The 24,418-nt window shown below is 42.8% G+C and overlaps 2 protein-coding genes, 1 long non-coding RNA gene and 1 other non-coding gene across 6 annotated transcripts; 2 read left to right on the top strand and 2 right to left on the bottom strand.

Annotated features, from left to right (window-relative positions):
• The first annotated feature begins 1,559 nt into the window (after positions 1-1,559).
• On the top strand, positions 1,560-19,952 carry VPS33A (VPS33A core subunit of CORVET and HOPS complexes). Its single transcript, XM_006209505.3, has 13 exons — positions 1,560-1,753; positions 3,319-3,384; positions 3,822-3,949; positions 4,827-5,013; positions 8,804-8,920; positions 9,834-10,008; positions 11,322-11,515; positions 12,890-13,016; positions 14,006-14,073; positions 14,760-14,897; positions 16,616-16,753; positions 18,886-19,054; positions 19,387-19,952. The coding sequence occupies exons 1-13, from the start codon at positions 1,652-1,654 to the stop codon at positions 19,566-19,568; spliced, it is 1,791 nt and encodes a 596-aa protein (XP_006209567.1). The 5' UTR covers positions 1,560-1,651; the 3' UTR covers positions 19,569-19,952.
• TRNAA-CGC (transfer RNA alanine (anticodon CGC)) lies at positions 12,480-12,552 on the bottom strand. The gene has a single exon. It is a non-coding gene; the product is annotated as a tRNA-Ala (tRNA).
• Positions 19,953-20,213: 261 nt separating the features above from the next.
• On the bottom strand, positions 20,214-23,985 carry LOC140690834 (uncharacterized). Of its 3 annotated transcripts, none has more exons than XR_012066152.1 (3): positions 23,842-23,985; positions 21,680-23,672; positions 20,214-21,258 (listed from the first exon to the last, which is right to left on the bottom strand). It is a non-coding gene; the product is annotated as an uncharacterized lncRNA (long non-coding RNA). The 3 variants fall into 3 exon arrangements; XR_012066151.1 differs by lacking the exon at positions 20,214-21,258 and having other exon boundaries at positions 21,417-21,870; positions 23,582-23,672; XR_012066150.1 differs by lacking the exon at positions 20,214-21,258 and having other exon boundaries at positions 21,417-23,672.
• Positions 23,343-24,398, top strand: LOC140690833 (uncharacterized). Its single transcript, XM_072952859.1, has 2 exons — positions 23,343-23,403; positions 24,239-24,398. The coding sequence occupies exon 2, from the start codon at positions 24,264-24,266 to the stop codon at positions 24,396-24,398; it is 135 nt and encodes a 44-aa protein (XP_072808960.1). The 5' UTR covers positions 23,343-23,403; positions 24,239-24,263.
• Positions 24,399-24,418: the final 20 nt, after the last annotated feature.

Below are 24,418 nucleotides of genomic sequence, written 5' to 3'. Positions count from 1 at the left end.
TGTTTTCTTCTGAGAGGTTTATAGTGTCTTGCCTTATGTTTAAGTCTTTAAGCCATTTTGAGTTTATTTCTCTGTATGGTGTGATGGGGTATTCTAACTTATTTACATGCAGCTGTCTAGTTTTTCCAACAGCATTTGCTGAAGAGACTGGAAAAGCCTTGAACTAGTAAGTACACTTACTATGGTAATCATTTCACGATATACACATATATCAAGTCATCATTGTACACCTCAAACTAATAAAATGTTATATATCAGTTATATCTCAACAAAAAGTACATTTTGAAAAGAAGAAAAAAAGCCTCAAACTAACACTAAACAAGTCTGTGATATTTATAGGGCAACTCAGTAGTATAGCAATGTCTCCAAACATTGAATCTCTACACAAATAAAACACCTCTGTTGATCATCCAGCATCCTGATCCTGTTTGAGGAGGATCCTTTATTATCCTAGCCTTGCTTATTTGCACCCATGCACGCTTGAGATTTTACTGACTGTGGGCAATTTTACTTCTTACATAGTTGCGCCCTCGCTTAACAGTCCATGATGAGGCTTGCTGAGCTCAACATTTATTCTCGCAGATGGTGCTAAAATATTCTCAGTTGAGCAAAGAAACTGCACATGTGAGAAGAGTTTGTGATACACGCTGAGAACCACAGTGAAAATCGAGTTGAGAACTAGGGCATGGAACAGTCAGCATGTGTGGAAAGGTGTTACTTTAAAATCTAAATGTCTAATAGAGCCATGAAATTAAGAATCCAAGTATGTATATGTGATTGGTTACTGCTTCATCTCCAAATCCCGCTCTTTGCTTACACACACTCCAGGGTAATTGCTTACCAAGTCCCTTCTTCACAAAGGACAAGGATTGAAGGGAGCCAGGCACTTGAAGACCAAACATTTTAAAGCCTCTTTCACCTGGTCCCAAATAGCCATTTCCACCTCAAAGTACTGAAACCCACATATCTTGCTAATGTTATTTATTGAGCAAATTATTAAATATTAAGCCTTTTACATAAGTCACACGATGTAAATGACATCTTTTATCCTCGCAACTCACGAGGTAACATTTTACTTGTATCCCACGTCGGAAAGAACTTGTGTGAAATACCATGTCGCCTCAGTCTCCTAGAAGCGCTAAACAGACAAGTCACTCAAGGGTCCGTCCCTCAGCCCCTAGCCACTTTTGTAGATTTTAGTTGACAAACCAAAAGAGCAGAACGCAGGACTTTTCGGTCGCTATAATTTAAGATTTCCACTCAAGTTTAGTTTCAAGTTACCATTTTACAGCGAGTATGCCTGCTGGTAAGAAGAAAGTCGTGAGTTTTAAACGGGACCAGGAGGCTCCAGTCTCCGTCCTTAAACTCCGTTCTCAGCGCCCAACGACTCCTGGACTGAGGCGGGGTCTGGGCGGGGCGGTTGGTCTCGGGGAGCTTCTTCAGGATCCACGTGGTGGAACGGAGGCGGGCGCTAGGGCCGGAAAAGACCTGCCGACGTCGGTCGAGGCCGCTTCCGGGTTTGGCGGGCCGTCAGCGGCCCGGGTCACGTGGACGCGCCATCACGTGACGGCGTCCGTCGGCGGGGCTTAAGCGGAAGCCGACCGGGTTGGCCTGCAGGGGGGCGGGGCGAGGGCGGGGGCGGGGGAGCAAGATGGCGGCGCACCTGTCCTACGGGCGAGTGAACCTGAACGTGCTGCGCGAGGCGGTGCGTCGCGAGCTGCGCGAGTTCCTGGACAAGTGCGCGGGAAGCAAGGTGAGGGACAGTGTGCTGCGCCCTCTGGGGCGGTGCGGCCTGGCCTAATCCCGCCGCTGACCGCCTGAGCTCCAGGTGTAGGAGGTCCGCCGGGGCTTCCAGGGAGGCAAGCTGGCGGTGACGGTGACTGGGGGAGAGGGGCATCCAGCCCAGAGTCGGCCACCGTGCTGTCTCAGCCCCTCGCGAACCAGTTTGCGTCAGGTGCTTTTCAGGTCCAGAGGGGCCGATCCGCTGTCCACCTCCCCGCAAACACTGGTACTGGTGCGGCGGGCCCGGCCCAAGAACGTAGATGGTCCAGTGTCCATTCATTGCAGCGATCCACGTGTATTTACACATCATACCTAAGAAAGTCTGAAGCACCAACACCTTACAACCTGCTGCTCACACGGATGGTGGGAGAAGTGGTAGCTATTTGAGGTTTTAACGTGACCTTCCAAAAACAGAATTGTTTCTCCTGTTAGACGTTTATTAGCACCCACCTCATAATGGAATCAGAAACCGTAGATCAAGGAGTTTATAGAATTTCTTTTAAGTGGTATTACCTCTCCCCTCTCCGCTTAGGATTTATCAGTCCCTTTAAGTAACTTGCAGCACAACTCTGAAGAGAAAAGGAGAACTGGGGAAACTGAGGAATCAGTCGTAGAAAGAATAGGATCCCAAGGGGTAGAGTGGGTGCTAGCAGCTATTCAAGCTCAGGAAATGGTGCTGAAATCTGAATAAGATCATGGATTGTATCAGTGTCAGTATCTTGGTGGTAATACCTATTGAACTATAGTTTTGCAAAACGTTACCATTGGGGGAAACTGGGCAACGTATACAAGGGATCTGTCTGTATTGTTTTTTACAACTGAATATTAATCTTCAGTTATCTTAATAAAATTTTTAAGTGAAAAGGAAGAGACAAATGACACAGGAGTTTAGCAGTAGAAATGCTCATTGATCCCAGAGCAATGGCTTTTGGGATCAAAAAGTCCTGACTCCCTTATTCTATATATATATATATATATATATATCTCCAAGGTCCCGTATGCTATGCATAGGGAACTGGATTCAATGTCTTGTAATAACCTATAATGAGAAAGAATATATATGTATAACTGAATTACAATGCTGTACACCAGAAACTAACACAACATTGTAAATCAACTAAACTTCAATTTAAAAAGGTATTTGTAATACCTGTATCAGAGGTTTTAATTTTTATAATTGGATTATATGATGCTTATATATAAAATACTAGATCAAACCGTTGCAACTGGCTGTTTCCATATGGTTCAGTCTAGTCATCAATACCGTGACACAGATACATGACAAACTACAGTTCCTTCTTTCTCTTGAGGACAGTGATTAAGTCTTAACTTTCTCATGACCAACAGTAGCATCACTTGCCCTGATGCTACTTTTTTAGACCTGTAGGATATGAATGTGCTCAGGTCCAATTATAATTTTTGTTAATTCAGTGTTTGAGACCCACATTTGTACTACATATGACTACTATTTTCTGTTGATGTTGTTGAAATTCTTGATATTAATTGTAGTAAGAGAATGTTTCTCCCCTCTTATAGGCAATAGTTTGGGATGAGTACCTCACAGGACCGTTTGGCTTGATTGCACAGTATTCACTACTGAAGGTAAATGAGCTACCTGGGGATTGTTGAGAGATTAAGTCTGTACTTTAACAATAATAATAAGGTTGTATATTTCCTCCTGAGTAACTTGGTTTGCAAGTTTGTTTGGTCTTTATAAACACTGATGCTAATGCCTGACTAACATTTTGTATACAGTGGTCCCTTGGCCAGTGATGCTATACTGATCCTAATTACTAGCATTGTATTAGGTAATTGTCACCTGGTGTCTTTGATAGTTCATCTGTGGGAGTCATTTAAACTCAGATACAATAGGAGTGACCTCGTCCTGCAACCTTGTCCTTTATACAGCTTGTTTTGGGAAATCTAAATTTTATTAACAAGTATTGATGTGCATTTGCTGGGAGTGTTTATGATGTCTTGAGTCTGGATATGATATGTAAATGTCAGGGGTTTTGTTAATCTTTTGTGTATTTTCCTAGGAACATGAAGTGGAAAAAATGTTCACGCTTAAAGGAAGTCGTTTGCCAGCAGCTGATGTCAAGAATATAATTTTTTTTGTCCGACCCAGGCTAGAATTGATGGATATAATTGCTGAAAATGTGCTCAGGTATCTCTTAGAGCTTATATTTGGGCCAAAAGAGGTTGGTCCTTCTAATGGTTTTAATGTCCTGAGCTTTTCATTGCAAACCCTGTCTCTTGCCAATGCACTGGAAAGTGGTCTTTCAGATGACTAGGAAAGGCACAAAAGAATACAAGACGGAATGGGTATCTTGGGACGTTCAGTTTGAGAGCGTGATCGTGATATAACTCCGTTCTTTCAGGACAGCTGAAAGTGTGGACCTGTATCAGTAGAAAGGACTCTGATTTAAAAAACAAAACCGCTAACGGTTATTTTTCAATATACTGAACATAGTGTGCTTGAATTTCATAAGCAAAGTAAGTAAGAGCCGATTAAAATTTAATAAAGCATCCAGTCTAGAGAGGAAGCTCTCCCAGCCCAGTCTGCACTCTGTGGTACAATCGATTGATGTGGGCCCTGAAATCATAAAAGCATATGAGCTATTTTGAGAAGTCCACTGTCAAGGAGAATAGAAGTAGGAGTCAGGGATGATCTTTCATTTTAATATGAGACTCTATTACTGTATTGGTTTGGTCAAAGAACCATTTGTTTTCAATAAGACACAGATAATCCTGTTTCAGTAAATCTGAGAGCTTTAATGCCCCATAAATAAGAGAAAGCTGGAAAATGCATCAGAAATACAGGCTCTGAATCAATGCTGCTTTCCTGTAGGGGATAGACGGGTAGGTAAAGAGAAAGTGAGAAGGCAACTGTAGCAGTTTGGGTCTGAAAGTCACTATTCATATGTTTATCTAACCAGCATTTATTTAGTGCCAACTGTGTACCAGGCAGTGGGAATAGAGTAAGTGAAATCGTCTGTGACCCTAAGGAGCTCATAAGCTCACAAATGTTACTTCTTTTGCAGTGAAGACAGACGTGGCCCAGCAAGAGATTTCCATATTTTGTTTGTGCCACGACGTAGCTTGCTGTGCGAACAGCGGTTGAAGGATCTGGGTGTTTTGGGATCCTTCATTCATAGAGAGGAGTACAGCCTGGATCTCATCCCATTCGACGGGGATCTTTTATCCATGGAATCAGAAGGTGCATTCAAAGTACGTTTGGCATTTTCTTTATTAAAAAAGAAAGTCAGACTTAAATTTTTGCCAAATTTATGAGCATGACGGTGTCCACGAAATTGGTTTGCCTTTTTGAAAAAAATTGAAATGTAGTTGATTTACAATGTCATGTTAATCTCAGGTGTACAGCATAGTGATTCAGTATTTTGGCAGATTATATTCCATGATAGGTTATTACAATTACAAACTAGTAAATTTGCCCCTCCCCCCACTGGTAGCCACTGGTTTGTTTTCTATTTCTGTGAGTCTGTTTTTGTTTTGTATATACATTCATTTGTCTTAGTATTTTAGATTTCACATATGAGTGATATAACAGTATTTGTCTATCTCTGTCTGACTTACTTCACTAAGCATAATATTCTCTAGGTCCACCCAAGTTGCTGCAAATGGCAGTATTTCATTCTTTCTTATGGCTCAGTAATATTCCATTGTATAAATATACCACATCCTCTTTATCCATTCATCTATTGATGGGCACTTAAGTTGCTTCCCTGTCCTGGCTATTGTAAATAGTGCTGCTATGAACATTGGGGTGCATGTATCTTTCAAATTAGTGTTTTCATTTTTTCTGGATAGATACACAGGAGTGGAATTGCTGGGTAATATGGTAGTTATATTTTTACTTTTTTAGGGAACTTCCATACTGTTTTCCACAGTGGCTGCTCCGATTTACATTCCCACCAACAGTGTAGGAGGGTTCCCATTTCTCCATATCCTCTCTAACATTTGTTACTTGTAGACTTTTTGATGATAACCATTCTGACAGATGTGTCGTGATACCTCATTGTGGTTTTGATTTGCATTTCTGTAAAGTTAACTATGTTAAGCATCTTTTCATGTGCCTGCTAGCCATCTGTGTGTCTTTGGAAAAATGTCTATTCAACTCTTCTACCCATTTTTTGACTGGATTGTTTGGCTTTTTGCTATTGAGTTATATGAGCTGTTTGCATATTTTGAGAATTAACTCCTTGTTGGTCGCATTGTTTGCAAATATTTTCTCCCATTCCATAGATTGTCTTTTGGTTTTGTTGATGATTTCCTCTGCTGTACAAAAGCTTTTAAGTTTAACTAGGTCCCATTTGTTTATTTTTGCTTTTATTTCTTTTGCCTTGGGAGAGTGAACCAAGAAAATATTGCTGTGATTTATGTCAGTGTTTTGCCTGTGTTTTCTTCTAGTTTTATGGTTTCATGTCTTACATTTAGGTCTTTAATCCAGTTAGAGTTTATTTCTGTATATGGTGTGAGAAATGTTCTAATTTCATTCTTTCCCATGTAGATGTCCAGCTCTCCCAACACCACTTGTTGAAGAGACTGTCTTTTCTCCACTATATATTCTTGCCTCCTTTGTCGTAGATTGACTGTAGTGTGCGGGTTTATTTCTGGGCTCTCTATTCTGTTCCATTGATCTATGTTCTGGTTTTGTGCCAGTGTCACACTGTTTTGACTACTGTAACTTTGTAGTATAATCTGAAGACTGGGAGGGTTATACCTCCAGCTTGTTCTTTTTTTCTCAGGATTATTTTGGCAATTCAGGTCTTGTGGTTCCATGTAAATGTTAGGATTATCTGTTCTAGTTCTTTGAAAAATATCCTGAGTATTTTGATAGGGGTTGCACTGACTCTGTAGATGTTTTGGGTAGTACAGATATTTTAATAATGTTGATTCTTCCAATCCAAGAGCATCAACAATATTTTTGTGCATTCTTTTTTATTGAAGTATAGTCAGTTTACAGTGTGTTGTGTCGATTTCTGGTAACAGTATTGTTTTAATTTGCATTTTCATGATTACTGTGAAGCTGAGCCTCTTTTCATATGTTTATTGGTATTTAAGATTTTTCTCTTTAGCAGATTACTTGTTCATTTTCTTTGCCCATTTTTTCTTTTTTGAGGAATTCTTTATATATTCTGAATACTAATCATTGTGTATGATAAAAGCTGCAAATATCTTCTCCCAGGCTGTGGCTTCCCTATTAACTTTAATTTTAATGTCTTTTATCATGTAGACATTTCCAATTATAAAGTAGTTAATTTTTTAAATAATGGCTTTATTGAGACATAATTTACATACCATAAAATTCACTCTTTTAAGGTGTGTAATTCAGTGGTTTTCATTATATTCACGGAGTTGTGTAACTGTCACCAGTGTCTAATTTTGGAACATTTTTATCTCAGAAAGAAACCCCCTGCCCATTAGCCATCACTCCCTCCAAAAATGTCCTCATGGCTTCATGGCTTGAAATACCGTGTGAAATTCCACAGGTGAAGAGTAGGGGGCTATTAGTACAAATAATCACCCCACTGCCACCCCATGTTAGAGCAGAAATGCAAGATTAACATCTGTCATCACCTTTTAAGTCTTTTTATAAAAGATGGAATTATAAAAGGAATGCCTTTGTCTTTTAAAACTTTTTAAATTAAAATAAAAGAATATTATTTTGAGAGATGTTCCCTAATTTTTTTTCTTGAGTTTTTATCTCAGCTCTGCTCCAGTCGGGAGTTTTAAGTAATTTTTCAAGAAAGTGTGTCTTTGGACGTTCTTGGTTTTGATGTGTCACAGTCTGAAATGTTAAAATCACTAGACTTGGAAGAGCCACTGGACAGACTTTCAGTAAAGACCAAGCGCAGGATCTTTGCAGGGACAGCCCTCCTGTCCTTGGGGCAGAGTGTATGAGAGCTCCACCCTCTCTTCCTTCATCCGGCCAGTGTCCCCTCCCACCTGGCTTTGGAGGCTAGAGACACACTGGGAGGGTGGGTGAGGGGTGTCTGGTACAGTGTTCCAATTTTAACGTATGAGTGGATGATGATTGTAAAAAAAAAAAAAACCAAACTATTTCCAGTAATAAAAGCTAACATTTATCAAGCACTTACTGTATGTTTCAGGTGCTGGGATGAAATATTTTACATGTGTTTTTCTCATTTAATCCTTACACTGTGTCAAATATACTCCCTTCTGCAGAAGGATAAATTAAGGCATGAGAGGTCATCTAACTGGCCGAGGGTGCCAGCTGGGAAGTAACACAGCCGGGGTTCAGATCAAGACAGCCTGGAGCCTGTGCTCTCACTTACCAGCTTCAAAACTGAGTCTCTTCATAAATCAATAAAAAATGTTAAAAAACAAAAAACAGAAAACAGAACTGAGTCTCTCCTCTCACTTCCCACCTGGTTTTGTATGTATTTTTTTAGCATTTTTTTCCTATGCAAAAAAGCATAATTTTATATCCTTTATAAAATTTATTTTCTGAAAATGAGATCACACTCTAAAGATCGTTCAGCTGCCCCTTTTCATTTCTCAAGATGTTATGGCCTTCATTTGTGTATCTGGAAATCTGCTCATGTTCTTTGTGAACACTGCCAAGTATTCTGCTGTGGGGTCATCTGGTATTTAAGGGGTCAAAGAATATGTGCATTTTACGAGTGTTAGCGTGTGGCCCTCCCACAGTGTCCTACCAGACTGAGAGAACCCATTTGTAGTTTATTCAAGAGCTGAAAAACTAAGAGGAACGCTCTTCTTCCAGAAGGCTGTGCCCTGGGGGAGTAGCTTCCCTAGCTGCACCCCGATGGCAGAGCTGTCAGCCTCACAGCCTGGGCTGCCAAACAGCAGCTTTGTGAAATGGGCTCAGGTCCCCAGCTTCCCCAGCAAAGTGGGGAGTCAGTGGAGAAGGTCTTACCCAATGACCACCGGATCCCAGCGCCAGACAAACCCGGGCCCCCCGGGGCACCCGGCTGACCGTGCCTGACCGTAACCGGCCCTTCCTCCCTGCCCGCAGGAGTGCTACCTGGAGAGTGACCAGACCAGCCTATACCACGCAGCCAAGGGGCTGATGACCCTGCAAGCTCTGTACGGCACGATCCCCCAGATCTTTGGGAAAGGAGAGTGCGCCCGGGTGAGAAGCGGCAAGACGGTTCTGGTGGGGAAGGAAGGCCCCCCGGGACGCAGAAAGGGGGGAAACTGTTTACAAACACAGTCAACTCTTTTTCGGGGGGGGATTCACCTGCTTGCTAATATTGATCTATAGCCCCAGAATCGATATTCACAATGCTTTGCGGACATGCCCAGAGCGGCAGTGAGTTGACTTGTCCAGTGTGCATGTTCCCAGCTGAGATCAGATGGAGCCACCCCATGCTTTCTTGCTTCAGCTCATACCGTACACAGGCGTCCTTTTTGCCACTACATAGTGCCGTGCACTACTCAGTGCCACCTTTTTTTGTGTGTGTGTTTTTGTGCTTTTTTTGTTGATGATTTTGCTGTTTTCAAAGTGGCCCCCAAGGGTGTTACCGAAGCAGTGTCTCGTGTTCGGAGCGCAGGAAGGTTTGTGATGTGCCTAAGGGAGAAACCACATGCGTTAGATGAGCTTCGTTCAGGCGTGAGTGATAGTGAATCAACAGTGTGTCTTTAAACAGATACACACATTAAACAAGGTTGTGATATATATTGATCAGATGATGAAAGTGTTATAACCAGAGGCCTGTGGGACCCTAACCCTGCACTGCCCCTCGGAGCAGTGGTTCAGTATCGCTGTCACGGTGACTTTATAGTCCAGGACCACTGAGAATAACAAAACAAGACTATCTGGTTTTATGCCTCGTTGAGAAGTAGTGGCTCCTGTTGGCTAAAGTTTTAAGTGTTAGAACGGCAGCCAACAGTGAATGCTTTTCTGTATTTCTTATCAGTCTCACCTTCCACGGTTTTTCTCCCCTTTTTTACTTTTTTGATTGTCTTTCCATTTTTCATTCGAATTTTTAAATGTCCTGCTCATTCCCAGGACAGCCCAACCTGATCCAATGTTTTGTTTCCAGCAAGTGGCCAATATGATGATCAGGATGAAGAGAGAGTTCACAGGAAGCCAAAACTCAATATTTCCCGTCTTTGATAACCTCTTGTTGCTCGATCGGAACGTGGATTTGTTAACGCCTCTTGCCACTCAGCTGACGTATGAGGGACTCATTGATGAAATTTATGGCATTCAGAACAGTGAGTAAAATGACATCTACTTTTACTAATAGGAAATCTGATAAAAATACCCAAAAGGCCATTTGTTTGTTTTTTAAAAGAAGGCTCTTCCTTTCCAAATAAATCAGAGAATATTTGGGAAAAAAAAATTTATAATGCTGACCTTTGACCTGCAGATGCTAAGATTAAGTGACCTCTGAGCAAACCGCTCGGTGGGTCACACCGGGGCTGGCATTTTAGGTTGTTTGGGGGTTTTATGGTAATAAAAGCATCTGTATACATAAAAATTTTTTTGTATACCATATTACTTTCTTTTTCTGCATTCTCTGATGCAGGATTTTTTGGTCAAAAGGTGTTAACATTATAAGGCCCTTGGTTCATATTGCCAAACTTCTTAGAATTAAACCAGCTCATGTGCCACAGGCGGGTCATGAGGGCATGTGGGGTGTTCCCGAAATGGTAACTAAATTGGTTTGGCAGGAACAGAGGTGGGAGAAGAGGGTTAAGGCTACTTATTGGAGGAGCTGGATACCTTGCTGAGAGACTTGGCAGCTTATTCTCCAGCGGGGTGGGCAACTTCTGTAAAGAGCCAGATAGGAAATATTTTAGGTCCTGCAGTGCCTCTGTGGAATCTCACTTCCGCATTGTCATGTGATGGCAGCCCAGATGAGATGTAAAGAATAGGGGTGGCTTTGTGCCAATGAAACTTTACAAAAATGGGAAGTGGGCTCAAATTGGCCTTCAGGTGATAGCTTTCAAACTGTTTTGGACAATAACCCATAATAAGTATATTTAAATCATGATCCAGTATATACACACGTATTATATGTGTGTGTGAAACTGATGCAAAATTTTATTTAAAAACAAAAACTTTCCCTACTCCATGTGATGCACTGTAGTATTTAATGTTTTAGTTGCTGTTTTAGTTAGTTATTTATTTTTAATGCTAACTGCAACCCGCCAACTTGATTTTATGATCCACTAATGGGACACGACCTGGTTTGAAAAACACCGGAAGATAATGGGGAGATCCTTGTAAATTTTTTGAAAAGGTGGTCTAATCTGTGAATAAGTTTAGGAACTGGCCATTGGTGCAGTGATTTGCATAGGTGCCACCAAAGAAAAGTAGAACCATGATATTAATAGTAAAGAGTCACTGCATCCTGCCTGTACTTGGATCGTGGGAAAATTGAACCCTCAGTGCGGAAGGCCATTTTTTCCTGAAGCCGGCTTCCCTACTCTCCTCAGTTGGAAAATGCTGTTTTGTGCCTGGCACTTAATTGGTTCTTCCAGTAAATGCGCACAGAGGCATGTTCCCCTCCCCGGTTGTTCAGGTTACGTGAAGTTACCTCCAGAGAAATTCGCACCTAAGAAGCAGGGCGATGGTGCTAAGGATCTTCCCACGGAAGCAAAGAAGCTTCAGCTGAATTCTGCGGAGGAGCTGTATGCTGAGATCCGAGATAAAAACTTCAATGCAGTGGGCTCCGTGCTTAGCAAGAAAGCCAAGGTGATCTCTGCGGCCTTTGAGGTGAGATGGTTTGGTCGGCATCCCGCTTCTGTAGGTCACGGGCTGGACCGCCCACCCCACCCAGCGTGGCAGGAAGAGCTGCCAAAAGATGCAGCCACTAAGTGGGGCTGCAGTTCTTATCCCAAGAAGACTGCAGACTCAGCCACTGGAGGACCCAAGTTTTTCCTTTAAAACTCTTTCCCAGACCCATGAGAAAGGTGTTAAGTTTTTCTCCTTTTGCAGGAGGAAGGGGTAGTGTTTGCTGTTTACAAACTTTCACCATAAGCATTTGTTTTACATTCTTTTTAATTATTTCCTATCTCAACTTAAGAGGAAGCCAGCTGTACTATAAATAACAGACCCTCTATAATGGAACTGGCTGTTTGGACCGAAAGCTCCCGGGTTAGCCAACATGCCCGCGGTAGGTGATAATGACAGTGAAGTCCCAGCAGCCCCAAGCTTTTAAACTGGCGGCACCATTATCACCTTCCTGCCTCCACTTGCCCGGCCACTGGTTTATTCTTGGTTAGGCTCATTTTTGAAACATGGGAATTCAGTAAGATGGTGAACTCTGCATATTTAGTCTTTGGAAACATAAGTTGGGAGAATTTTTGAAGACTGATTTTTCTATTGAGTATGTATTTCCAGGTTTCATCTTTCCTGGGAATTATATTCATTAATTGACTTTCTTCAAGTTTCTGATGTTATTTTTGTCTTAAATTACTAACTTTTGCCAAAAAGTTTTTCTCATTGCTGGGCAAGAGTCACTTTATTCATGGACAGTATTCAAGTCTGAGGTTCAGCAGTAAGAATGGATTTTTTTCTGTTATGGAGGAAACTTGTTTAGCGTCCCCTCTTAACATAATGTTTTCATTTTCATTTTTTTAAACTTGTTTTTGAGCTATCTTACTGATTTTCCACATTTTTAAAAAATTCTTTTTTTGGTAAGGGTGTAGGTAATTAGGCTTATTTATTTATTTATTAATGGAGGCACTGGGGATTGAACCCAGGGCCTTGTGCATGCGGAGCACATGCTCTACCAGTGAGCTATACCTTCCCCCCCGACCCGTTTCAGTTTTTAACTCAGAAATGTTTGTTAATAACCTAGCACTGACCTCACAAATGCTAATCACAATACATATGCCCTGGCACCTAGGAAGACAGAACCTGGGACATTTGCTCCCTAAAGAAGTACTAATGCAGTTATCAGGCACAATGAGCTTATCTTTTCTGCTTTTCTATCTAATGTTGGAGGTCCGTTTGGCCTGATTTATTTGTATTCCCTTCTTTCTTTCGAATTAACGTAAATTAAATGTCCTCTAAGCAATACAGAAACAGAGCACTTAAAAATAAAATACCTTCCCCGCGCGATGGTTCTGCCGTTTTACATTTTAGGAAAGGCACAACGCCAAGACAGTTGGGGAAATCAAGCAGTTCGTTTCGCAGCTGCCCCACATGCAGGCAGCGAGAGGCTCACTCGCCAACCACACGTCGATTGCAGAGTTAATCAAAGATGTCACTAGTGAGTATCGCTGGGAGTGGGCGCGCTCAGCGGGGCTGGCTTGCACACACATCGTTAGACCCCTCGGTCGTTGGCACCACCGTGCTTCCTTGGGAAGGTCAGCTCTGATTTAATGCTGCGATTCTCAGTGTTAATTAAGGACACATGTTTATAGTTAAAAACTTTCTATTTGTGGTTGACTCAGTCTTTTTTTCATTATTAGAATAATCATATGACAAAATATTTGGACTATCAAAGAGAGAAAACAGTTCTTCCATAAATTTGCTTTCATAACAAGGCAGTTAATTTTTTCAGTCTGTTTTTTTTCCCCTGTTGTTAAGGATTACCTAATTAGAACAGCGTAATGTTTCTGTTTTCATTTTTGTTTTTCCCTTGAAGACTGTGTGCAGATTGGTAGAGGGCACATGTTAAGGATTTGGAAGACATATATTACAACGAAGATAAGCTTATTCATTAAAACAGAGGCTGTAGAAGCCGAGGAGGAGACTGTTCAATGCCTTGTTTGATAAAGTATACTTTGAATCTTAAATAAAACACTATTGGGAAATCAGTGCTTTGTTTTCATATTAACGTGTGGATTGCCATGTCACCCAAATCTGGGTAACAGTTGTGTTTCCTTAGGGGCACCCGACCCACAGTGGGCGATCAGCATGTTAATAGAAGTGGAAATCAGGTGAAACTGGGTTGGCTCTGATGATAAAAGTGAAATGCTCTTGGGAAATTACCTTTCACTGATACTGAGGGAAAATTCTTTAGATCTTACGTGAGTCCTAAGGGCGGCAGAGGGGTCCAGTGGTCAGCTATCTCTAAATATAATTTAGGAATCCAGGGTTGTAGCATTTTCCATGTTTCTAAGAAGATTCTTTTCAAGTGACAATTTGAACTTCATTTACTTTCTTTTTTTTTGGGTCTTGTTTCTTAACCATGCTCTGTGTATAAAAGCATTAACATTTAATTTCTTAGTTACAAATTTGCCAATTCCATTTTAGCTTCTGAAGACTTCTTTGATAAACTAACAGTGGAGCAGGAGTTTATGTCTGGAATAGACACTGATAAGGTACGTGAACAATAAAACTGTTCTAACAAATAATTGATATCTTATCAAACGTAAGATTACAGCAAGAAGAGCAATTGCTTTGATTCCCAGGCCTTGCCTACATATTTTTAAGGGCAAATGCAAAATGTATAAATAGAGATTTTTATCAAGTATCAAATATTTAAGATGACGTTCTGCAGTGCACGGAGAGGTGAGACCCAGCCCCTAAAATCAGAGATTTTTAAGGGCTGTCATAGATAAATCAATAGATATGCTTTCTCAGGGAGTTGTTGTATAGTTCCTTTAGGTAGCCACCTCTATGACTAAATTTAAAGCTATTCAATTTATGAAAAGTCCCATCTCCTAAAAAGATTCCTGCTACTTTATGCTGATAAATTCCTGCTGTTATTAAAGTAGACTGGGTCACACACCCCAGACAGGCAGCAGCCTCTCAGGAGGTTGTCTGTAGGGACAGAAGAGTCCAGACAGGCCTTAGGATTTCCCGAGCTTGTCCTCCCAGTCACTGGTGTGTTTGCGTGGTGGCGGGGGCTGGAGGAGCTACCTTGGAGAGGGTTTAGGGAAAGTGAAAAAAGAGTGAGCTGTTCTCCCACACATCTCCTTTATTTGACTTTGAAAACTATTTGTAAATACCAAGTTCTCTAGGTCCCCAAACCGATCGCTGGCACCTGTGTGTCCTTGGTTTCCAGGTCAACAGTTACATCGAGGATTGTATTGCCCAGAAGCACCCGCTGATCAAGGTGTTAAGACTAGTTTGCCTCCAGTCCGTGTGCAATAGTGGGCTCAGACAAAAAGTTTTGGATTATTACAAAAGAGAAATCCTGCAGGTCAGTTTATTTTTGTAAATTACTAACTTACCGGGGAGAAAACATCTTTTTAAAAAACTGCTATTTTGGTATATTGTTTACACTGTCTTTTAAATGTTTTGCTATCTGAAGGGGTTGTCCTTGGTATCGATCATTGTTTATTGTGTTTGCATAATAACAACAGTAAATGTTTCTAGAGTATTCACTCTGTACCAGGCTCAGTTGGAAAAGCTTTATATATGTATTCATTTGTTTAAATCCTCACGATAGTGCTCTGAGTTAGATACTGTTACCACTCCCATTTTATAGATGATAAAACCAAGGCACAGAGTAGTGCGTAACTTGTCCAGGGTCACCCAGCTAGGAAGGGGCAGAGCCAGCGCTGAAGCCCGTGCCCTTGCTCCAGACTGTTCGATGGAGGAAGGGAACTTTCGCAAATTTCTGGTATCAGTTCCTTAGCAGACTTACTGAAATGAAGCCTCTGCTACTTTATAATAAGGAAAAGTCCACTATGGTTTTTGAAATCCTCCTCTTTGTTTAAAAATGTCTTGGCCACTATTTATTTGCTATTACTAGTGACCATTAAATAACGTTATTGTGAAAATGAAATACTCATTCACGTTTTTTTCTTAGCCTTTTTAAACATTACCCAAACTGCACGTGCATTTTCATCATGTAACATTCAAATAAAGCAGAAGTACACAGTGCAAAATGTGAACCTCCCTGCCTCCCTCCCACCCCGACCCGTTTCCCTTCCGCGATGGGACCAACGCCGGCAGTTCAGTTTGTGTGGTTCCAGGTTCCCTTTGCGCTTAAGTACAGAGAATGTTTACAAACACAGACCGTGGGGCGACACCAACCCCAAGACCCAGCTGTGTTACTTATTAGCTGTGTGACCTTGGGCAAGTTATTTAAACTTCTCTGTAAAATGGAGGTAATAATAATATCTACCTTGAGGGGGGTTATAAGAACGACTGAGTTAACGTTTATAAAGCACTTTGAACAGTGCCCCCCACATAGGAAGTGTTTTGTGTTGGCTACTACTCTTATTACTACAGCTTATTTTTAACAGAAATAAAATCCTACTGTACACAGTATTCTATTATTATATTTTCCTGTCCTTCGAGAATAAATCCAGATCTTTCTTATCAGGATGTATATACTGCCTCGTTCTTTTTTTAAATAGCTAATTATATCCCATAGAAAAATATACTATAATTTATTTGATGCTTAAGTTGGGTCCATAAATTCTTTTTTAAAATATTGTATTTATTTATTATTGCATTACTTAATTATTTTTTATTTTGGCAGGAGGGGGAGGTAATTAGGTTTATTTATTTTTGGAGGAGGTACTGGGGATTGAACCCAGGACCTTGTGCATGCTAAGCATGCACTCTGCCACTTGAGCTATACCCTCCCCCCCATAAATTCTTTCAAGTAAAAGTTTACTTTAAAGTAAAAAGTTGCATATGTCGTAGCAAAAGTAATTGCTTTTGCTTTAAAGTAAAAACCTTACATTATTCTTTGAGACAGTGAGCCGGACTCATTGTAACTTGCCCGCAGTTGTAGGGTGGGCTTCCTCGCTGCCCAGCCTTGTGCCCTTGGACAGTTGTTGCCTGGACTTCAGTAACGTGCCCCAAAGTAAGAACCTGATTGATCTGTCGCCAGTGCTCTTTTTCTGAAAGTCGCAGAAACCTTTTTCCTGATTTGACATCAAGGCCAAACGACTTCTCTTGCAGACTTATGGCTATGAGCACATACTGACCTTACACAACCTGGAGAAGGCGGGCCTGCTGAAACCACAGACCGGGGGCCGAAACAACTACCCAACCATCCGGAAAACCTTACGCCTCTGGATGGATGATGTAAATGAACAAGTAAGATGCCCCTCCTCTTCTTCATCTCAGTTCCGTTACCAGTTAATGCTTGATTGTGATGACGTTTGCTGCTTGATCTGTACACCCACCTTGCTTTCTAAAGATGGTCTCCTAATGTTTCTGGGAAAGTCATTCATTTGTGGGTTGGGTCTGTTAGAATCCCAGCAGGAAGCAGAGGGTGCTCTCACAGTGGAGGTTTGAGGAGAGTTTTATAAAGATGTGGGGTGGACCAGTGTGGGGTAGTGCAGGGGGCATCCCTTACCAGCCTAGGCCTGAGGGCAGGGACAGGGAGCTGTTCTAGAGATCTGTTCCAGAACCTGGAGAGAAAAGCTATGTGCAGAGCTGCCCAGACGAGGGACACAGCCAGCCTCCAGCAGCGTCACAGAGAGGAAGTCAGGGCATTGAGACCCCGGCCACACCCTGCCATCCACGCTCCAGTTGCCATGGAGGAGCATGTGGGTGCGGGGCCCATAGGTCCGCCTCCTGGGCATGGAGCACGGGGGCAGGGTGCAGAGGATCTGGAAAGGATCCAGAACAAAAGTAAAGCTAGCAGTGAAAAATCCAATTCCCTCCACATCCAACTCCAATTTCCCCTCAGCCACTGTAACCAGTTTTTAATCTGGTCCTTCCGGAAGGGTTCTACGTCTAGACTAACACTTTTACACAAATGGTGCATATTCTAAACTATTGGTCTCCAAAGTAGCATGCTCTTTGCTTTATATTTATTGTTTATTCTGGTCTTTCAAAATTTCATTTTTCGTATTTTCTTATTTTCTTTTTTGGTTTTTCTTTCTTTTTTTAATGATTTTTTTTTCTAATTGAAGTTTACAATGTTGTGTCAATTTCTGGTGAACAGCATAATGTTTCAGTCATACATACACATACATATATTCCTTTTCATAGTCTTTTCCAGCATAGGTTACTGCAAAAAACTGAATATAGTTCCCTGTGCTATACAGAAGAAACTTGCTGTTTATCTATTTTATATGTAGTAGTTAGTATCTTTTTCATAAGGGACTTTGTTAGGCTGCCTCTTGCCACAAAAGCTAATAATTAAAGTCTCCTCTCTCAATAGAAAAATTGGATTATTTTCCCCAGTGGGACTATCGATTGCCTCAATTCCTGTGTTGTACAATGTAAATAATATATGAGTTCTGCTCTCATCACTGTGCGGACCAGCCTCTCCCCACCCCGCCCACTGCTTACCTTGAAGAGCCTTCTGTGACCCACCCCAATCTTAAGTTCCTTTTAATTGCTACATAATGGGTTTTTTGGATAAAAATAACTAGTAGTTTGATTTTAACTATTCTTCAAGTTAATCTATAAATTCAGTGCAATCCTAGTAAAAGTCCAAGAGGATTTTTTTTCCACTTGATTGTTGACTTTTTTTTAAAATTCTTTTTTATTGAAGTGTAGTCGATTTACAATGTTAGTTTCAGGTGTACAGCAAAGCGATTCAGTTATACAGATACATACTTTTTTTTTCAGGTGCTGCATAATGGTTTTGCTGATATACCTTATTTTATGATTTGACAGATTTCATTTTGGGGGGGTGGGGTAGATAATTAAGTTTTTACTTATTTATCTTTAGTGGAGGTAGTGGGATTGAACCCAGGACCTCATGCATGCTAGGCACACACTCCGCCACTGAGCTGTACCCTCCCCCTGATTTGACCGATTTTTAATGATAGAAATTCAGGTCGTTTTCTGTCTTTTGCTGGTACACAGTGTTGCAGTAATACGTTTGTGCTTTGGTCTTTTCTCCCCTGGAGTGCATAAGGGCCCCTCTGTGTGATAAATGCTTAAAAGTAGAATTGCTGGGTTCCAGGTCGTAATTCTCAGCTAGAGAGTGCCACTTTACCCTCCAAGAACTTTCTTGCCAAACCAAGTAATAATTTTTCATCTTTGGTACCTAGAGATGCCTTGAATGGCTTTTCAAGCTTTGAGTCAAAAATGAACCCCTGGCTGCTAAGAACAGAGCCCAGCAGGGGTGGATTGGAGCAGGATATTTGGGGGTTCGTTTGTGTTTCTGCCTTCAAAGCCAAAGCAAGTGTTTCTGGATTACCCCCAAAGCCACAGGTAGCTACTCTGTGTCTCTCTCTACAGGCTTTTTCCCTCTGATTACTTAACAGAATCCCACAGACATATCCTACGTGTACAGTGGCTATGCCCCGCTCAGTGTGCGGCTGGCCCAGCTGCTCTCCCGGCCCGGCTGGCGGAGCATCGAGGAAGTTCTCCGCATCCTCCCGGGGCCCCACTTCGAGGAGCGGCAGCCACTGCCCACGGGACTGCAGAAGAAACGTAAGTCCGTGGCCGGTATCCACAGATAATCTCGTATTGCTAGTGTGGTTTTTGCGTATTGTGCAACTGCTTTGTAAAATACGTTTGTAAAGTACTTAGGAGTCAGAGTCTGATAGACTTCTCTTGTCAGTAGCTTTCAGCATCTGAACTGATGATCTGAGAAGTTAGAAAAAACCCTGAGGTCAAAATCATGTTCCTGAGTGTCAGATGACTGGTCTGTACTGAGACATGTATGACTTTTTTCCTTATGAACAGTGCAGTTTTTTTTTAAGAGGTAGGATAAGATGCATTAGTAATAAATAATTCTTAGTTCTGCAATGTTTGAATTTTAGGTCAGCCAGGAGAAAACCGAGTCACTCTGATATTTTTCCTCGGGGGTGTGACCTTTGCTGAAATTGCTGCCCTGCGGTTCCTTTCCCAGTTGGAAGATGGAGGTACCGAGTATGTAATTGCCACCACTAAACTGATGAACGGGGCCAGCTGGATAGAGTCGCTCATGGAAAAACCTTTCTAGGGCGTTCAAAGTAGACTGACAAGGGAACTGCGGAATAAACTGCTCCTTTGAAGAAGCTGCTGGAAGGAAGTACAGCCCCGTAAAGGAATAACACCAGAATGCAGAATTGCCGTTGGGGTCAGCTTCTTAAATTATGCTGTTTTCTCCTTTCTGCTTCTCTTTTGTGTCCCTAATTTCTTAAAGAAGAATGGAAGAGAATCCACCTGGGTAAAAGAAATACCAGTTTTTAACGCTCTGAAAATCTTCATTAGGGACCTCTGGAAATATTTAAGGATGTTGGGGATGGGTAATCTGTACAGCTGCACAGATGGGGTAGTTCTTAAGAAAGCAGGGACCAAGTAGGTAAAAATGAAAATAAAAGGGGAAAGTCCAACCTCTAATAAATAGTGCTGAATTTCTTGAAAGCACGTCATGCCCAGGGCAGCGGTTAAGTGCTGGGGCCTAGAGCTGCTGCAATCACGGAGGTGAGATTTCCTCTTCTGCAGAGCTTGTACCCTCAGTGTCACCAGTCTCTGTCTTATCTAGTTATTAAGGCAAGTTGTGGTGCCTTCCATTTTCAATTCTTGTTTCTATTAAGTAGGAGGTTTGGGGGAGCTTCTTTCCCCAGAACAAAGTTTATGATCTCTCTGATCCACCGCCACGTCAGTGTGGGTCCCATACTGAGCAAGGGCTTTTCACACTGAGGAGCGTAATAGTTAGGAAGCGGCTTCCTGAGAATGTAACCGTTCAAAGACACTTTCTTAGTGCACGTGGTATTAACTCCAAGACATTTCAGTGGTAGAGGCCGGCGGTTTTCTTCACTGCCCATCGTGGGCCCCACCAGCCAGCACCTTGGCCTCCTCAGCATCTTGCAGCTCCCTCTCCCTGCTGCTTCCCCAGCCGTCCGCGGCCTCTCCATACTCGGCCTCTCACGTTCGTTTTGCTTGAAAACACCCAGCTCCGTCTCAGCCCCTGGTCTGGTGACCTCATCCTCCTCCAGGAGCCGGAGCTGCCCCTCCCTGCCGGGGACGGCCAGGCTGTGGGACAGAGGAGCGTGAGTGCTGGTGGCAAGTTGGAAGTCTCCCTCCTGCTCCACCCCGGCATCTGGAGGAGTGGAGGCCAAGAAGGGGACCAAATCGATGGTTTCACAGCCCTTGCCCAAGTCTCCACACAATTAGCTGCTCGCCCTCTTTGCCCAGGGCTGGTGTCCCTCCGCAGGTGTCATTTCTATTGTTAATTAGTACCCATACCTGTTTCCCCCACTTTTTTTCATTAGTGGAATTCTGTTAGCACACGGTGTGTTATATGAGTGAAGGAGAAATTGTGTATTTTTTACCAAGAATCTCTTTAATAAAAGAATGAGGGGTAGAAGCAGGAATATTTAAAAGATTAGCTTCTCGTGGATTTGACATTCAGTATTTGGAAAGGTCTTAAAGACATTCCTGTTTTTACAATCCTTTTTCAAATCCTTGTTATCCCAGGGAGATTAGTTTATACCTTCTGGCCCCAGCGGTTGTCAGCCTCGGCTGCTTTAGATAATGAAATCCACCTTGTCCCTCAGTGTTTTTAGCTCATGGGATTCAATTCAAGTTCAGTCAGGTCTGCTTGGCTGGCATTTTGTCCTGTGAACAGACACTCAGTGGTGTCTTGTGTGTCTGCATTCAACTCGGGACTCTATACTTGCTTGCTCCAAGCATAGTTAGGTCAGCTCCTAAAAACACATTCAGGAGCAGACTTCAAAACAACAATTGCTTCATTTGTATGCAAATAGAAAGGTGGATAATTATATATTACACGCCTTTGTGTAAGTTCATTTAATACTTGAAGCAGCCTTTGTCTCAAAGGAGTATGCCCTTACTGAGAAAAAGGGTATGTGAATGGTACATTTATTCCTGGAGAGGGTGGATTGTTTACATCATGTCTGGACTTTTGTCTAGTTGGGTAGACAGTTCTGCCACACCAGCTGTCCCACAAAAAAGAAATCTGCATAGATAAAGAAGTCTGTGTAGGCACTGTTTTGTGTCTTACTGCACACTTGAATTTTAGCCAACAGAGGAATAACTATTTGAACTGTAGTTTAACTGTAAAATGAAAGTATTGGTTAAGAGGAGGAGGAGGATTAAAAACAGCACCTGTAATTCTTGAAGAGAACTGGGAAGGGAGGATCTCCATGTGATGGTCCACTGTCGCTCTGCCCTCCCCGGAAGTGGATTATGGTTAATCATGACATGCCAGTTTCTCTCTTCTTCTCACTTGTACGTTAAAGACTGGCCTGTCACCAGGAGGAAGTGTTCATATTAAGCAGAGTTGAATTCAAGAAGTACTTTAAAAAAAAAACAACAGAAGAAACTGAGTATCTAAAGCAGACAGGAAGAGGGGCTGTGATAAGGACGTTAAGGTGTGTAAATACAGGCGTCACACAGACCATGAATTGTGAACAGGCTGTGAGTTATCGGTCATATGGTTTAATGAGGACATACTATAGAAAATAGAGAATGCCTTTTTGTCATTCATCAGTCAAAAAAAAAACAGGCAGTAATGTAAAATTTCTCAAGATTCTTTTCTAAATGAATGCATATGAACTCCAAGCTACATAATTGTTTCTCAACTTCAGTTGCTCTCTTGCTGTTTCAATACCTCAAAGGCTGCAAAGACTAGAACACATAACTGCCTTGAGATATCCCTTTAAGGACATGAGAGTTAAAAGGGAACAAAATCAGGCCTATTTAATAGCCTTTTTCATCCATTACTTTGGTTTCGGGTGAGGGTATAAATCTCAGCCATCCTTCCTTCCCTGTGACCCGGCAGGACACAGAGCCCTCCAGATGACCAGTTCTCCGGGGGAGCAATTACTAACTCACTGGCTTCCTGTGCAGCTTGATAATGTTCTGCTCCTGTTTTCAGCCTGGCTGCAGCGGGGCAATGATTTGATAATAAGAGATCCTGATCAAATTAAAAAGCCATTTGCTTCTGGATGATGATGGTGATAAAAGGGTTGATGTCCACACTGCCTGCATTTTTAAAGGTCAAAACATAGTCTAACTACAAACTACTACAAAAAGCAAAAGCAGCAGAAGCAGCATAAAGTTTGTGCTTTCTTTTCCCTTCATCGTTATATTTGGGAAAGGGTCTGTTCTTTACTGCCTGAAATCCCGACTGGCTCTTTTTTGCCTCACATTTGGAGGAGCTGAAACTGGAAGTGGGCACATTGGGAAGGTGACCACATAGGGAGTCTAAATTGCTAACCTCTGTAAATTAGAATCGAGCACTTCGGAGCTCTTGGTTCTCTGAGCTCTGGGTTCTCACACACACGAATGCTCAGACTTGCATTTTTTTTTTAAGGCAAGAGCTTTTGCTTTAGTGGGACAGTCGTAAGCGAATGTTGTTTGTACAGTGGTTCTTTTCTGAGACTCAAGAGTAGGATGGAACTGATCTCAGTGTGAGTTAGAAGAGATTTTGGACTATTTCCCACCTGCATTGTTTAGAAAAGCAAGACAAGGGGATCATGAAAGACCCTCTGGGGTACCACTTGCTCAGCCCATCTAAGTCAGGAGCTTTGCAGGGAACCTCAGAGCTCTGTGAGCTGTGGTAGTGACAGAGGCAGAGGGCGGGCGGGCAGGGTTGCCAATGCCCCGCCTGGCCTGGGATTGCCTGTGCGCAGCTTCTGGAGAGCTCAGGGACCACGTGGAGATGTGATTGGTCTCTAGACCACACCTAGTTGGTGAGTGCAGCTGCTGCCTGAAAATCTCTCAGCTCTGCCGCCATCGCTGGGGCGCACACAAGCCTACCTTCAGAAGCCAGACGGGAAAGGGACCACGGAGCTGCCACAGTGGAGGAGTCCTGGAAACCTTGCCGAGTGAGTGAAATGGGGAGAGAGGGAAGCTGGTGGCTGGCACTGAGGGCAGCTGCTGGGCAGGGCAGCAGTGGAGATGAAAAACTGGTCTGTGATTGTTAGCACCTGGTGCATCTGTGCTGGAGGATGCACAAGAGCACAGTGGGGAAGGAGATGAGCCCAGAACCAAGTTGATACCCACCTCTTGGCACTCCTGTGATCCCGGCTGGCCAGAAGGGCAAGCACGCCGAACCACAAAGCAGAGATCCTCAAACTCTTGTGAGCTGATAAGCCTTGGGGCCAGAGGAATTGCAGAAGGGCTGCAATGAGGGCCTGCTGCCTTCCCCTTACCCAAATGGATCTCTCTTCCCTTCCCCTCCCAAGCAGCACTGACAGCTGGGGCCGCAGCTTGAGTGATGGCAAAAGAAAGCTTGATTCCACTAGCCCATTAGTAGCACTCACAACATTAAAAATGCAGGAGGTGGGTGGGAGGAGAGGGCCGAGGATGAAGACCAGTGCAGCAGCGAGGGCTGGGAACAGTCTGACTTCTCTTTCCAGCTCAGATCCAGATCGAGAGCCAAAGAACGAGGGGAACTTTGGGTTGAAAGAGTTCTATAGTGTAAATGCATAGTGTCCAGATGGTTGTTGTGAAGAAAATCAGCACTTTGGGCTTCCCTAGCCTTAGGAAATCGTGTTTACTCTTTAGAGGGCGGGGACCTAGTCTAGCCTCCTGTCTCCCCACCGCCTGTAAGAGTGCCTGGCTCAGTAGCGCTTGTTCAGTGTCCAGTGGAGGTTGGGCGAGGGAGGGGACCGTCCTCTTTGAGTGCTCAGGGTCTCCCGGGTTCCCCTTGCCCCACAGGTCCTCAGGCCTCCCACGTAGGGCGATGCCGGCCTCGTCCACCATCCACGTGCTGCAGCTGCTGCGGGAGCTGCTCGCCTTCGTGCTCCTCAGCTACACAGTGCTCATCGGGGCGCTGCTGCTGGCCGGCTGGACCACCTACTTCCTGGTGCTGAAGTGACAGCGCCGCCGGCCGGGCTC

Source organism: Vicugna pacos, chromosome 32 (assembly GCF_048564905.1).
Source record: "Vicugna pacos chromosome 32, VicPac4, whole genome shotgun sequence".
NCBI lineage: Eukaryota > Metazoa > Chordata > Mammalia > Artiodactyla > Camelidae > Vicugna > Vicugna pacos.
Note: the sequence above shows the minus strand (reverse complement) of the source record. Positions and strands in the feature narration are given on the sequence as shown.

Coding starts and splice junctions, on each gene's coding strand:
- VPS33A (XM_006209505.3), top strand. CDS start 1,652: ATGGCGGCGCACCTGTCCTACGGGCGAGTGAACCTGAACGTGCTGCGC. Junction 3,385..3,821: donor CACAGTATTCACTACTGAAG/GTAAATGAGCTA, acceptor GTATTTTCCTAG/GAACATGAAGTGGAAAAAAT. Junction 11,516..12,889: donor TGATCTCTGCGGCCTTTGAG/GTGAGATGGTTT, acceptor TTTACATTTTAG/GAAAGGCACAACGCCAAGAC.
- LOC140690833 (XM_072952859.1), top strand. CDS start 24,264: ATGCCGGCCTCGTCCACCATCCACGTGCTGCAGCTGCTGCGGGAGCTG.